General features: G+C 39.3%; 1 protein-coding gene across 2 annotated transcripts in view; it reads left to right on the top strand.

Moving 5' to 3' along the window:
• cd276 (CD276 molecule) overlaps positions 1-13,597 on the top strand; it is a 75,061-nt gene extending 61,464 nt beyond the window's left edge. Inside the window, exons 7-8 of one of the 2 annotated variants that reach the window (XM_004067295.4) lie at positions 427-466; positions 12,812-13,597. In XM_004067295.4, the coding sequence (XP_004067343.1) occupies positions 427-461 (35 nt within the window). In that variant the 3' untranslated portion in view covers positions 462-466; positions 12,812-13,597. Of the gene's footprint in view, positions 1-426; positions 467-1,882; positions 2,258-12,811 lie in introns of those variants that run through there. The other variant, XM_023953621.1, reaches the window with a different exon arrangement.
• Positions 13,598-15,894: the final 2,297 nt, after the last annotated feature.

The raw sequence follows: 15,894 nt of genomic DNA, 5'->3' as shown, positions 1-15,894 counted from the left end.
CAATCTATTTTCTTGGATGAACCTGACTGTACAGGCGCCATTTACATCTTCCTGCCATACAACACCCACTACCAACACCCCCCTGCTCCCCCAATTCCCCTTCTGTCATGTAATCTGCTCTTCTCTGACAGCACAGGAAAGGCCCAGTGGGAGAATGCCTATCTATCTCGCTTCTCCAATCTGCCTGCCCTGTTTGGTTCCACATGAGCACTCAGCTGCTGTGACTAATTAAATAAAGCGCTGTGCCCTCTGCTTCCTGTTAGCCATGGCGAGGTTGGTGCACAGAGATTGAGGGGAGGAGGAAGAGGCAGGATAATAACTACAAAGCCTTTTTGATATAGAAGAAAGTGGCCATGAAAGTTAAAATAATGCCAGTGTAACTGTTTTACAGAGTCTGAAATCTCATTCTTTTCCCTCTCTCCTCAGCCATGACCCCACTGAAGACTAAGGCTGTAGCATAACAAAGGTAGGTGAGATAATCTGCATCACAACAGTTCTTTTAAAAAGATTTGCATCGTTTCTCCATAGAATCACAATAACCAGGTAAACTTGGAGGCAAAGTGCTGAAGGACACGGCGCCTCTGAGAGCGTTTGGTTTAAGTTCTTTAATGAGGGCTGGCAGACAGTCCAAAGTATAAAGTCTTGACATTTTGATTTCAGGATTCCCAAGGTCACTGGCTGACATACACAATGTATTTCATATTATCTGCCAAAAGGATATTCTGGCCCGCTGAAAGCACCAGTGAAAGTGGGTTCATTAAAAACAGCTACAATATGAGGGTGTGAATCAGGCTTTAAATGGCTTAAATCTCCTTCAAATTAAAACCAGCAAGTTTCAATTTGTTTGATTTCCCGCCTTTATTGAAAAGTTTTACAAAATGGTTCAATTTTACCTTTTTCTCCTTAGAAGAAAAGAAAAAGTTCTGATCTCATGAATTGTAACTCATTAATTATTGGTACTAGTATTTTTTGCCCTCTTGGTTTTAGTAGCGTTCTCTACAATAGAAAAGCCCACATTGTATTATTTTTTCCTCGGGCATACTCACCTCTTAGTAACTTATTTTGTATTAAATGAAAAATGGTTTCAATCATTGTAGACTTTGAAGCTGCATTGCTCAAGTTGCAAGGTTCATCTGTTGCCCTCAAATATACAGTAGGTACTCGGGCATTGCTGTCAGAAATGTATTCCTCCTACCTGTTAAAGTACTATTCTTCATGATTGCAAACACATTTATTTATTTCTAATAAAAGCAAACTCTTTTCTTACTTTTTCTCTTTCGTTAAAAGGACTGATGGTCAATAATCCCTGGCAAAAGCCTTCTCTACCAGAGCAGTGTGGTTAATCACTAGTAAGCCATTTTGTGCTGCAAACCGTGTGTTCATTTTACCCTATCCATTGATATCCAGATGGTTTTTAAAATGTAGCTACTTTAAAGCATTGCTAGGTTTCCTAACTGTCATATGACATCCATTAGGTTATTGTTCCTCGGTTCATTTTCTTTTTTGAAAGTGCAAGAATGCTAGATCTTCCTTTGGCTTCTTTATTCACTCTTTTTGTTGATGCGTATCTCCCAGCCCATCATGACCAGCATCAGCAGCACACAGGTGGACATTTACAGCAGTGATGAGAGACAGATTTTCTTGCATTTTTGACCCTGTTGTGCTTGGAAAAGAGGAATTGGACACTCATGGCTTCCCGCTGTTCACTCGACTGTAGACAAAATGTGTCATGCTACATCACCCCTGCCTAAACTCAGCTCGTGCACCTGCAGGGGCCAGAAAACCCCTCAACCTTTGAACAGTTTTTGGCAAAGTTGTCAACTAAAAGGCGTAACGTGTCCACAAAGGCTAAATATGTTTTGTTTTCTATCTCTCTTCTTAGGAGGACAAAAGCCTCCTTTCCTGTGTTTTGGATTTGGACTTCAATTTTTCTTTTATTTGGATACAGATATGTCAAAAGTCTTTTTTGTGATTTGAAAGGTGAGGTTTTCTGTCGTTTCTGAGGTTCTGAGGATAAAAACCAAATCGATTCTGCAGCATTCTTTGATTTATGCAGCTGTCATGAACGTGGTTTTGTTCAGAAACTAGTTTCATGGTAGATTCTATATTGTAATTCAGCATTAAAATCACTGCTAGTTTTTCATATGGACTGTTTTCTTGTTTTAAGATTATGCATAAAAATGGTGAGCTAAAACTCAAATGAATGCAGCAAAAAATATAAACTAAGTTGACTGAAGTTATCGTAGCAGAAAAGTCTAACATTACCGGTGCAACAAAACTGCCGAGCAGTATTGGAGCTATCCAGCCATGCGGTTTTGAGCCAGATATCAGCTCAGATGAGGAAAACAAAGATGTACATGCATCCATTTGTCTACAAGTGGATACATCAGAATGGAGTGAAGCTGGGAGCTTGTGGCTAGTTCAAAAAGGGCCCAAGTCCAAGAGGTTTGTTTTTCCAGGAAATGATTTTAATTGCATAGCTTCAAGGGAGGCTACACCAAATGATTAATACTTTACCCAGATTTAGCACCAGTTCATAGCTTACAAATGCTATAATATGAAGCACCTCACTTTTATAATTTCAGAGGACTAGCAAACTAAAGTCTCTGGACTTGGGCCCTTCTTGAATTAAACAGGGGCGCTGCCATATTGCATAGCTAGTGCTGCCATCTATGGGATAAAGCAAGACCCATGCAAGAGAGGCCCAATTCCAGGAATTTTGCACTTAGTGCATTTTAAATGTCAAGCATAGTCAACACATTACAACGGACTTGGGACTTTTTTGCACATAATCAGATAGCTTTTCCTTTGAAGACCACAGAACATATAATATCTCTATTTTGAAAAATTGTGGACTTGGGCCCCTTTTGAACTAACCGATTCAATTGTATTCTCTATGTAAGCTCTTTTTTAAACGGCATTTTTTCGTCTGCTCCTGATTTGCCACGATTTAGATGAAGAAATACTCAGAAATGCAATTTTTAGCTTTATTTTGTCCTCTGTCATCAGGAAAATGCTGCAAGAACACCAAAAATATAAATAATCCTTTGATGATGGATCTATGAAGCCTCTTTATTACAGGTTAGACATTAACAACTGTGTTTTTACTACACCTTGATTGGTTCCTGCTGTAAAGCTCCTTGCAGACTCCCTGAGATGGAGAAGGGTAATTTCCCGTTACTAGCCAAAGTAAAGCCTGACCAGTTGGAGACATTTGTCATTACTGTCGTGTCCACTGACCTTCAGCTGTGCTGCCTTGTCGACCTAATATCCTGCAGGGCTTTAGACCTCCCTTCTCCTGAATCATTCAGGATCAATTATTCTAATATTTGTAGCAATTTTTCTATTGATTGATGCATTTATGCAGAGTGCAGCATATCTGCATGTTTTTGCAAGGTAAAGCTCTGCATTTAATTGAGTCCCTTTAGAGTCGAGAGGCACTTTAGTTTGATAAACCTTTTTCCCTATCAATAAATATGTTCACATGTATGGTAAATGTGTTAACACACACAGCTAAGTTAACGGCTGTTTTCTGCAGAATTCATCTACTGTTTGATGACAAATAAACAAGTGATAAGTTAAAAATGTCGTTTTTGAGACAAATTTATACGATGCAAATCATGTTGTTGTTTTTTAACTTATTGCCTTAAGATGCAGAAAGTCAACGAAGCAGTAACACAACGTTAGGATTAGGCTAACACCAACCACTGTGTCCGGGATTTAAAATGATTTTTCTTTTTAAAGATTAAAATATTTAGACTTTTTTTCTTTGTCAAACTACAACATTTTTAAATTAATTTCTAGAAATAAGTTGAGGCTGGAAACATTTATTTCTTATGTAAAACAACACAAACAATCCACAATGAGTTACCTCAAGCTAAATGAAAGGATAGTCTGTGTTTACAGGTGAGTCAGCAAAGTGAGCTGAAGTTTGCTCCTATTTTCTTCGCTGTGCTTCAAAAGTGTTATATCACATTAAATTAGAGGCCTTGTTTAACTATTTTGAAGAGAAGGAAACTAGAACCTCATGCTCGGAGACGAGTGTACGAGGTTCAGGGTGTAAATGTCCATAGGATGGGATCATTGCATATTTTAAAGCCGTTTTGTTCTTATGTATGTCGGGGGAATACGGCATTGCAGGAAACCTTGCTGAGCCACATATGCCTGTAAATGAGGGGAGAATAAACGTTCAAAGCAGACATAAAAGGAATAAAGAACTCAGTGAAATGAGGTGCTGCACAGGCGATCCTGGTCTACTCCAGGACTTTCAATGAATTCAAATGAGAAAGAAGATGAGATTTTTTTTAAAAAGATAGGCCCTATAGGTGTAATTAGTGCTACATAATGGCTCTTTTGCGGTTCCTTTGGCAGAGATGTAAAATATTGATTTAATTCCCTTCTATTTATATTCACTTTAACTGTGGCTTGTCATGCTAATAATACATCTCATTGTTAATATTTTTTATGATCATAGTTTAGACTTTGTGGTGTATGGGTAGTTGTACTTGTAGGGTGATGAAAGGAGCTAAAATACAATGACATTTTAGGACACAGTTTGTAATACGGTAGAGACATTTAGAAACTGTTCCATCACCTGAAACCATAAATCTGCGTCTTTCTATGTATTTATTTATTTATTTGAGCAAGAGGAACAACGAGCCAAAGAGGAGCAGTCCATTTGAAATATTAGGAGAGGGGGAATGGGGCCAGACAGTTTGTCCAAGCGTCTGTAATGTTTAAAATTAAGAAGTTCAAATAAAAGTACAAGGCTGCCGTGTTGGTTTCACTACCTTTGCACTAATTTTTAGTAGATCAGACTGGTAATATGGGAGTTGTACAAGGAGTTGCACAGCAACTGAATGGCTGATCAATGACAGCTAATGAACACGGCAGGAGTTCTGCTCTGTTTGCCTCTCGACAGAGCTGCCTTCTCCAGAGAGCTCCTTCTCTGCTGTTTTTGCCAGAAAAGCACAAGAGCCTTCATTGAAACCAACTGCCTCTGGGCTCAATTAACTACCATAGATTGCTCACATTGCAAATGAGCGACGGCACACGAGATCAGCAGTGTGTAAGTGTTTGAAAAACACGAAGATGCGCTGTTGTGCATGCCTGCACCCTAAACTGAAGATATGGCAGAACCGTGCAGAGAATAAATATTTTCACAAGTCTTTATTTTTTTTACAAATTTAAATAAAAATGCCAGTACTATTCCTAATATTTAGAAAATGTTCCGTCGCTAGTTATAGGCAAAAAAGAAAAAAAACATATAGAAAACACTGAATTATTCAAAAGCTCGTGCTGAAGATGCACACTGTCAAATAGCTGTCTGGCAGTGCAGGTCAACTCTTAGCTCGTCTACGCACGTGTTGTGTACTTTGTGCTGCTGTGTGCGGCGTGGTGATGACATACTTTGTTTTGTGTGTGGTCACCAGGCCGTGGCCTTTGTCGCGGCAGATTAACATCAGTAATATTCCTCCCCGCTCAGGCTGCTCTCTGTCTGCTTTTCCCTGTGTGGACGAAGACGAGCCTTTCTGAACATCCCATGAACCAACCGCAGCATCTCTCCTTCATGTGGCAACGGGACAGAACGTCTCCCATTTGCCATGTTTTGTTCACAGTAAGCAAAAACGATGGCGTTCCGAGTTTTACAACTAATTAAATTTGATCATAAACAGGAGCAGCTATTTTTGCATATTGTTTACAAAGCTCCTGGCTATCAAAGGGAAAATATTCAGCACCAGAGACTTTACAGATGGCATCAACTTAAACACTTTGCAGGCCCCATGCTGTGATGGGAGTATGCAAGACATATTGCCCATGACTTTCATGTGTGTCTTTTGGAAGCGTGCACATTTCATTGTGATACTTAAGTGCAAATTGCACATGCTCAGATCGAAGTTGAAACATTCACATCTCTGCATGCTAGCGGCTTCTCAAAAATGTTTTTACTGTAAATGATTCACTAATCACCCATGTGTTTATTATTTATTAAAAGATAGTCTTCTTTTTTATATAAGTTGGTTAAAAAATGTGTATTTCAAATAAAGTTTTATTATAGAGGAGTTGTAAAACTTCGATTTGGAATAAAGTGTTTTTTCATGGATTACTGCTAGAAACCGTTTATAAGGCGGATTTAAACCAAATTAAAAAACTAAGGATTCCTTTTCTATTGCAACTTTTTGCTAATTTAAAAGTGTAAAATGCATTTTGTGTTTCAGAGCCTTAAAATTAGACAAATGAAGCGTAAATGAACGACATCTGTGTTTAATTTGTGTGGTGATAGAGAAAAAACAAATCAAATTTGTTGAAGAAAACAGAAACTGAAAGTCATCTGTCCAAATGATGTGTTGCACCTCATCTTTGTGACAGATTTTCGACCCAGGTTTAATAAAACCCCCACATTTCATTGCAGCTAGCAGACGTGTGCATACACCCCTCTGTCAACACCCCACAGTCAAAGCTTCAGTCTGACTGAAGTCTTGGCTTTGACTTCAGTCCACTGCAACCTGATTCATTTCTACTCAGGTCATTATAATGTGACCGCATCAATATGTTCCAGGTTCAGTTCAAAGATTTGTTTCTCATACATTTGGTCTCATCTCAGAATCTTCTTTGAGAAAGGTCGTTTATGGTTGAGACGGTGGAGGACACCCAACTTCAGCAGGGTGAGACTATATACTGGATTTAGGAAACATGGTTTCTTTTGTTTGTCTGTGACTTTGGCTTGATGTGATGTTTTGGTAACATACTAACAATCGCAGAGATGGAATTCTACATTTTCTTGGCTGATTTTCATTCCTGGAATCCATCTGCTTTATTATTTACTCCCAGGATTGGAGGCAACTGTTTTCAATATTTTCTTCTTGCAGAGGATTATTTAAAAGTGGCTAAAACCACCCAGTACTGATTATAAGTTTGGTTTTATTGCATGTTTTAAAGTGTGATTAGCATCTTTCATTTTCCCAAATCAGTGTAATTTCTCAAGTAAAAAAATTTACGGTAGCTGTTTTTTTAAATTTTTTTTTTACTTTTATATTGTCTCTACGTTTATCTTTACAAGAATGCAAGACTGGTAGTTTAAAAACATGTTTCTTGGTTATATTATATAGTAGATAAGGGGGTATAGCATTTCAACCTATATTTGTTTTATAAAGTAAAAAACTTAGTTTCCAGTTTAGCTAGCATCCGTTGGTATGTTTTAAGGCCAATGACTCACTCAATAATTTTATTTTGTAAGATATTATTTGATTGACTTAAGATCCGTCAAAGCCCTATTTGTACATCCCTAAACCATATTTGTATGCTTGGATTAAATTCTTTGAAATGTAAATGAAAAAAAAAAAAGGAATCAAAGGTTGTAAACAAGTTTCCGGCTCGCAGCTGACCAATGTTTTACCCACAGACTTAAGCTGTGATGATCTGCAGGTTATCTGTTTGACTGACAGATATTGCGGTCCCTGAGCTTTATTCAGTTCATCTCCTAAAGTGACATTCACCTTCATGCTGAATCAGAGAACAAATCAATCACACCACAGGTGGCAGATGTCTGGCATGTCATGCTCTGTGACCAAATAGTGAGTCAGATCAACACACTGACCAAGTAAACGGTTTAAGGTAAATTATTGTCTTGCATACTGAAGTGGCCAACACAGCACAGAACAAGCAGACGTTCTCTTTTCTCTCTGCTCTCTGTGTTCTTCTTTGTGCTGAGCAGCCGAGCCTTTGGGGTTTACCACAGGAGCCTCTTCGAATGATCCCTTAGACTGAAGTCAAGAATCAAGATTAATGCACTTCCCCTAAGGGGGGAAAAAATCTTATAATTAACTCTGAGGGGGCTGCAGAGTGCTTTTAGTGAAAGAAGCTGGAAACGAGTGACCTCATCCAGACCATGGAAGAAGAAAAAATAGCTGCGATAGGTGTGGGATTCTTTTGAGGGAGATGTGTGCTACTGCACTGGAACCACAGTGTGGTAACAGAATGACCTGTCAGACACCTCACCCTGCCTTATTCTTATTGGGCTAAAGTGGAAAGGCCTACAGCAGAAGCTGCTGCCTTAGTGCACCTCTCACAGTAATCATTGTTATATTTTGTGACCTATGTGAATTATCACTGCACCAGACTGTTCCATGCGTGTTGAGATGATCTAACGTCTTCTGAGCAAGACGGACGGCTGACCACAGTGTGTCTCCAGCTTCTTATCTGTCTGATGGTTACAGACGTACAGACAAGGTGGAGTAGTTCACCAGAATTACTGTAAGACACCTTGTTTCCTTCCAGACACATTCTTTTAATATTTTTTAATTTGAAGCCCCTTTTTATTTTCAAGTGAAAATGATACATTTCAATATTTGAACAAAAAAGAATTGCAAATAAAACTGCTTTGCCATAAGGGGAAAGAACAAGCACACATGAGTAAACTTAAATAAATACATAACTTGAATTAATTAAAGTGTTCTCCTGACAAACCCAATTGAATGATTTTATATTTACACTACTGTCAGCTACTAATTATAAAGGTGGCAAAACATGTTGTATAATCCCTTAATCCAATCTCCCAACACTCAAAATACATTTTTAGACCAAAGGAAATGAATGAAAACCTTTCCAAAAAATATACTGATATTATTGAGCAGGTCTAATGAAGTCAACGGCACCATTATTGGCCACAACGGCCACACCATTTCTTTACACTTCACTTTTGCTCACTGGCACTTGAGCAAAAGGGGTTTAAAGCAGGATGGGCACTGAGCAGAAGTTACTCCGACCAACTCAACAACGATCCAAAAACATCAGTTAGGCAAGGCAAAATACAGTTTAAAGCTATTTTAGGTCTCTTCATTTGACAGCTTTCCTGCCAAATGCCTTCCTAAAAAATGTCCACACTTGAGCTCCAATATCATTAAAATGGCAAATTACCCCCAACCCCTGTCCTCTTGGATTGTCCTGAAAATAAATGAATAATAAAACCTGGTATCCAAAGTTTCTTTGCAAAAGTCAGCTGTTTTTCAGTCGCTGCAGTGCCGGTCTGTTGTGGTGAAGAGAGAGCTGAGTCAGAAGACGGAGCTTTCAATTTACCGGTTGATCTTCATTCCAATACTTGCATATGGTCATGAGCTCTGGGTCATGACCGAAAAAATGAGGTCCCAAATACAAGCGGCCAAAATGAGCTTCCTCTGTTGGGTTGAGAGGGAAATCAGGGCATCTTTCCTTAGACTGCTGCCCCCGTGACTCGGGCCTGGATGAGCCTGAGAAGATGGATAGATGAATGTTGCACATTTCTGCAGCAGTCGTTGCAATATTTCTGCAGTACCACTTCAGTGGGACTCTCAAAGAAAACTTAAACCAATATTTTGGTTCTTGTTGAAATCTTGAGTCATCAACTAGTTACAAACTGTACCAGTGCTGTATAATATTTGCTTTAGTTAGATCAAAGACGAATTTGGAAGTATAAACCCAAATGTGAACCTGCAGAAGCTGGCAGATTATAAATGCAAAATATTATACGAAACAGAGGGGACTTTTTTTTTTCTGGCAGGGCAGCCATAGACTTAAAAAAAACATAGTTCTCAATTGGAGTGTGAGGAATATAATTCTGGGATTCAAGTGAGAAAAAAAAAGTCTAAAAGGAGAGACTGCTTCACTTAACTTTACTTAGTTTCTCTTTGGAAGGCTTATATCTTTAACGGAACAGTTTACTTGAAGGCATTGCATTTACATGCATGGTTAAGCCTAATAACAATAGCCTATTATATTTCTTCCCACTCTGTTGAGACAAACTGCTATTTAAATATATTTCACACCCCAGCATTTATGTTGTGCAGGCCCCTGGGGATCTGATTTCCTGTGCATCCTTGCAAGATGTCTGTATGTGGATGTATTTTTAAAAGCAGATCTGCATATCTTTGTGAATGGTACACACTCTCCGCTGTAATTATCCGTTTGTGTGCGGAGAAGCCACTCTGATGTGCTTGATCATGTGGTAATACTCCTTAAGTACCAACAGGGCTTAGCTGCTTCCCTATTATTCTGATTTTATGCTCAAGGTTACTCTTAATCATTTGCTCACACCGTCTGAAAGCTGCTATGGTTTTCGTCAAAGTCAAACACAATGTTGATGTATAGCGTGACGATGCACACACGGATATCTTGTGTTTATATTTATGTCCAGGGTAAACAGCAGCAGGAATAAAACGTATCATCCGCTATTCTGTTTAAATGAAGACAGAAATGAGCCCATTGGGGATTTCAAATATCTCATTAGACTGAATCCCTTTACCGTTGTATCTTTCACTGAACAATCTTTTATAGCCTGAGTAAATTAATTAAATCTCTGGTACCCAGAATAAATGAATGTGTCCATCAGTTTTTGTTCCAGGTGTTGGGCGGGGGATAGCTTTGCACTGCAGTGGCAGCTTTAGATTTACAGAGATGCTGGTTGTTCTAAAGGATGCATAATATCTAAATCATGTATAAGTAATTATTTATATATGAAAAGTGTTTTTGTTTTTATTTCTGGGCTAGGGAGCTAATATTTGCTTGTCTGAAATGATAAGAGAGTGAAAAGCTCACATCCATTATAGCCCTGTTGCTGTGAGACCAGCCAAGTGTGAAATGTCTTTTGTTGAGTCCCCGTTTGCTGTTTCTGTGACATCGCAGAGCCAGATCAGAGAGTGGTAAAGCTGCAAACTGTAACTGCAATGCTGCAAGTGTCAGTGGTTTTATTGCAGAATCTAATGATGCCCAGCTTTGGCAAAATTAAAGACCCCCTCTGATGAAAATGCTGTTTTTAACATCTTTCTGATTGATTTAACAGTTTTCTGACGATGGAGGACATATATAAAGAAAATGAAGCTCAGAATTGCATTTCAGATTATTTCTTTATTCAAATTGTTGTAAATCAATTGTTGTAAATTGTTGTAAATCAGACGAAAAAAAATCCAGTTTGAAAAGATTGTATTTGTTACATAGGAAATGCAGCGGGGGGGGGGCACACAAGCTCCCTGCTCCGCTCCATTCTGATGCGTCCAGTCCCAGACAAGTAGACCCAAGTACGTCTTTGCTTTCCTCATCCTGGGTCAAACCGTACGGCTGGATGGCTCCAATATTGCCTGCCGTTTTTGTTGCACTGGTAATTTTAGGTTGGGGGTGTGGGGGGCTGTAAGCTAGCGGGAGAGCCTTTAAACAGAAGACACACAGCAATGGGAAATGTTTTCTCTGCAGAAACTATGTCCTAGAAGATTTTTTTTTCTGATTTTGGCCTAAAACAGCATAATCATAAAGATCAAAAGCTGATCGGTGTGGGACTTTAGGATCTCAGAACCACATGCAGTCGGTTGACCAAAGGTGAATTTTTCAGTCATCAATGCGAGTGTCCGATAACCAGACTGCAGAACACTCTGGCACTGTGGTTGCCAATTAGTCTGCATGAAATTTTACAAATGATTTTAGAAATGTAAGTGAAGGGGAATGATTATGTAACCTTTTGAGTTTGATTTTATCCGTTTGATTGTCAGTGCTGTTAATAGGATTCCTTTCAGAGTGGCTGTAAACGCTGGAGTTATTTCTTTGATCCTTTGAGGCCCGGGCTCTCACCGCTCCACTCATCTGCAAAGCTCTCCGTTCGGGTAAAAGGATCATTTGAGTGCGATGGGAGAAAAGCACATGTGAAAACTGTTGTGTTAGTGCGAGGTGATGGATAAGTTGGCAAGTTGGATTGCTTCTTGACAGGGAGAAAATGAAAGTTGGCTGCATTTTAAAATCCCCTCTCTAAAACAGAGACTCTGATGGGAAGCTTTGTAATTTGCCAAGATTTCCAGCATTTAGAATGACAGCCTCTCTAACTGTATCGCTCTTTGTTTTGACATTTGAAGCAGTTAGCAATCACCCGAGGGATTTTATTTGGGTGTTTCTTCACATCAAACCGGTTGTCATGTGTAAAGTGTAATAAAGGATGATAATTAGCACCAACCACAAAGTACGAGCAGCTTGACAACTGAATTATTTTTGTATTTCCTGTTTTAAATTATTAAATAAGTGCTTCAAACAAAGGATTACATGTGCTTACAGAGCAAGTCAAATCAACCCCTGTTACAGTGTATTAAAAACAAAAGGTTCATGACAGACATAGACATTAGTAGTCCTAGTGGAATACACATTTAAAGCAGCACTTCTTCTGCTCCCAGTCAAAGATTATTAACTCCACTCAGGATATGAGCTTGGTTATCTGACCAGTGAACAGAACTGTAATCTGTCCTGATGAGGTTAGGCTATTACATTCATTTAGCACTGCAGCCGCATGCAGACAAAGCCAGCTGACTTGAAAAATGTGCCTAAAATCACAACTCCCCAGCATACGTCCGACTATACTGCCTTAAAAGGCTTTCAAGTAGGAGAGCTTCATGTGTGACACAATTAAATTCCAGCCAACTTAATTTCAAGTGCTTAATGATGCAGGCAGAACAATTTCTTTCGCCGTGCTTCCAGTGGGTCGGCCCACAGGGGCTGCGAGTGAGGCAAAGTCCACTTCGACGCAGGGAGGAGGATGTTATGATTGAGGACGCTTTCTAGGTTGGATGAACGCACAATTGTTGTCCCTGAATCTACACAATCTCCATTTAATTGTTTCTCTCACCTGTTGCTTGACTCCGGAACTCCAGCTAATTCTTTGAAAATGATCTATAATTGAATTTTCTGGTTTATTTGTTGGGTCACCGTGACAAAATCTTTATCTTTTGCTATTTCTGAACCTGAAAAAAAAGAACACTAAAAAGGCACGCATGATTTGTGTTCATGTTTTTTTTTTTTTTTTCAGGAGTCGAGGCCAGATACTGGGGGGTGGAGAGTGGTGTGGTAGGTAATCCCGCTCCACCTATCCATCAACCTGGAGACTATTTCCAGCGTCCCCTGCAGAATGTAAAAGCCTCGCTGAGCAAAGGATGAGTCCATCATCTTCTTCCCCCCCCGAGTTTCTATTAAATCACATAAACACATCATGTGCCATTATTTTCTATTGCCCTCCCTGCATTGGTCTCCATGGAGAGCCGTGACAGTGAGTACATGCTGCTGAGTGAGCTGTGTTCCATGCAGCACGCAGACAGAAGCCTTTGTCTGTCACTGACATCACAGTTTGAGAAGTGACGAGGCGTCTGCTCGGAACGGAGACACTTAAAGAGATGACCCTGACTCAGTTGCCAGAGACAGAACGTGGCTCTCCTATTACTCCAGGACTTGCTAATTAGTGTCTGTCGCTGGAGTAACTTGTACCTGTCACTGTGTGCTGCTTTCCGATATTCAATAAGTTGGGGAAATTGAAATTGAATGCCAGTTAAGCTCCAACAAATTGCAAATGGCGCATGTGATACAGCCTAATTTCCTCAGCGCTCTGACAGCTTTACATGTACGAAACAGTTTTAATGAACACAGACTGTCTTGTTTTTTCTTTTATACGACTGGTTTGAACTGTTTTCTCCTGTCAGTGCTAGTTTTTAAAGTATGTTATTTTTTATTATTATTATTATTTTTTTTTACACTTTAGCAAGTCCTAGTTTGGTGTTTCTCTGTCTGAAGGCCTATTTACATTAAAGAGATGGGGAAAGTGTGTGGTCATGGGTAATTATTGTTTCTCTTTCAGGGTCACTTTGTGTTCGTGGAGGCAGAACAAGGTTGAGTTTATTAGAGACCATTCCTTTAATCACTTACAAGTTTAGCTGTGCTGTTCAAAGACCGCCTTCTATATTCTACAAGGGTGATTTATCTGCCACTTGCCCTATTCTACATAATGACTAAAGCATGAATTATTGTCAAAGTCACACAAATATTTCATTGACTTGCAGATCACACCTGCCATGTTGAATTGTTTCCTTTTTTTTTTAGGGTTAATTCTGCTTTGTTTACAGATGCTCAGTCATCCCAAACATTTTACTTGCTCTGAATAATGGATTTTCCCTGTGATTGTTTGCTGCTGCCATACACGGAATAACTAACTTGCATCGGCTCTGACTTGTGTACGTTGCAGAGACACCTCCTCCAGCTCACAAAGCCACGTGCGAGGCATACACGGCGTCCTCGGCCTGAGCTGGCTGAGGCTGATCGGGCCCCAGGTTGTGCCCAAACGCACACATTTCTCTCTGCAGTAGCCCTTGACCTTCCTGTGTGTCCTCGTGCCCCAGACACCCGCCTGAAATTAAATTACAGATTGGCAGCTGCGGGCCCAAAGAGGGGTTTGTTTGGCTGTTCCTTTTCTGAGAAGCACTTATTTTCCCGTTTAGGTACTGGGGGGAAAAAAAACGTGTTGGGATTTAAGGAAGAAAGCGCTGGTCGGGAAGGCATTTCTGTCTTCTGGTAGGGAGAGATGGACCCAGTGCTGCCAGACTGCTGATACCAGGGCAGAAAAAAACACATTCAAGTCTTGCATTGCGGGAAAAAGGGACAGAGACACTAAAACGGGTTTACCAGATAAATATAAAGAGTATAAAAGTCCAGCTGAGGGAAGCCAGATCTCAGTGGCTGAGTATTTCGTCAGACCTTGGAAGTACCATTTGGAAATTAAAAAAATCATTCTTGTGAGACAAAAAGCAAATGCCAAGGCCTTATTAATTTAGAAGTCTGACACGCCTTTATCAACCCTTAATTCCAAATTGCATTCACTTCAAACACCATTCAGAGTCAAGTGACCAGTGTTTGGCAAAAGTAAAGACTTTGCGCTTATTTGTGGGTGCTGTGGTGTCCAAAAAGAGATGAGGGGGTTTTGCGAATGAACCTTTGAATTATCTTTTAAGATTTAGAGTGCAGCATTTTGGGAAAATAACCTGATTTGACTCAGACTGATCATTAAATATTCAGTTGAACTTTGATGTATTGCACATATTCCCATGGAAAATATATTTGCTTTACCAGATAATTGGACATATAAAAAACACTGCACTAAGTAATATCAAGCTGCATAATAATAATGTTTGCTTGATACCAATGTTCATTATACAAAAAACAAGACTAAATAGGCTTTAAAGACCCACTCCGATTCAAATTGGGTTTTTTGTATTTTTAACATGTCGTGATGATGGAGAACTCAAAATCACATTTCTAAGTTATCTCCAATCAAATTGTTGGGAATCAGGAGCAGGACAAAAATGCAGCTTGATAAAGATCTTAGTTATGATTGGGGCTGCACCATATGAGGAAAACTTGCGATATGAGTGATTAATATTGCGATAACAAAATAATTTGCGCCATATAAACAAATAGCGAAGCAACCAAAAACATAATTTCCATTTCATTGCAACAGTTTAAGAATTATACTCCAAATGATCCCTGTCGACATAGGACGGGAACATCTAACATCAAAGGGCTCCATCTGATTGGTCAACATCGTAAAGGAATCCATCTGATTGGTTAAATGCAGACATGGATTTATTTGATTGGTTAAATAATTCAAGCTGCCATAAGGTTGTTTTAGCGCATTTAAGGCAAACATTTATTGCCATTTTTGCTGTCTTTTGCGATATGCATGTTGCACAGCCTGATCTTGCGATATCGATAAATTTGCGGTATATTGTGCAGGCCTAGTAATGATGTAGAAAACACGCTGGGTGGGCCACAAGCTCCTGGCTCTGCTCCATTCTGATGCATCCACTTGTAGACGACTAGATCCATGGACGTTTGCATTTTACTCCGCGCCAACAGTCCCTCTCACAACTCAGAGGTGAATTTCTAATAAACCCCTGCCGCTCTGCTGAAACTATTTTCTATAAAAAATGATAATTTTTTTGATTTTGGCTAAAAATGGCATAGTCATAATTTAAAAAAAAACATGAACACTTTTAAAATTGATTAAAAGATGATCGAAGTGGGTTAACAGAAAATTTGTTCACAAGTGAAAGTGTGCTTTATTTAGAA

Source organism: Oryzias latipes, chromosome 3 (genome assembly GCF_002234675.1).
Source record: "Oryzias latipes chromosome 3, ASM223467v1".
NCBI classification, from domain to species: Eukaryota; Metazoa; Chordata; class Actinopteri; order Beloniformes; family Adrianichthyidae; genus Oryzias; species Oryzias latipes.
The sequence above is the reverse complement of the archived record's forward strand: the minus strand, read 5'-3'. Positions and strand labels throughout refer to the sequence as shown.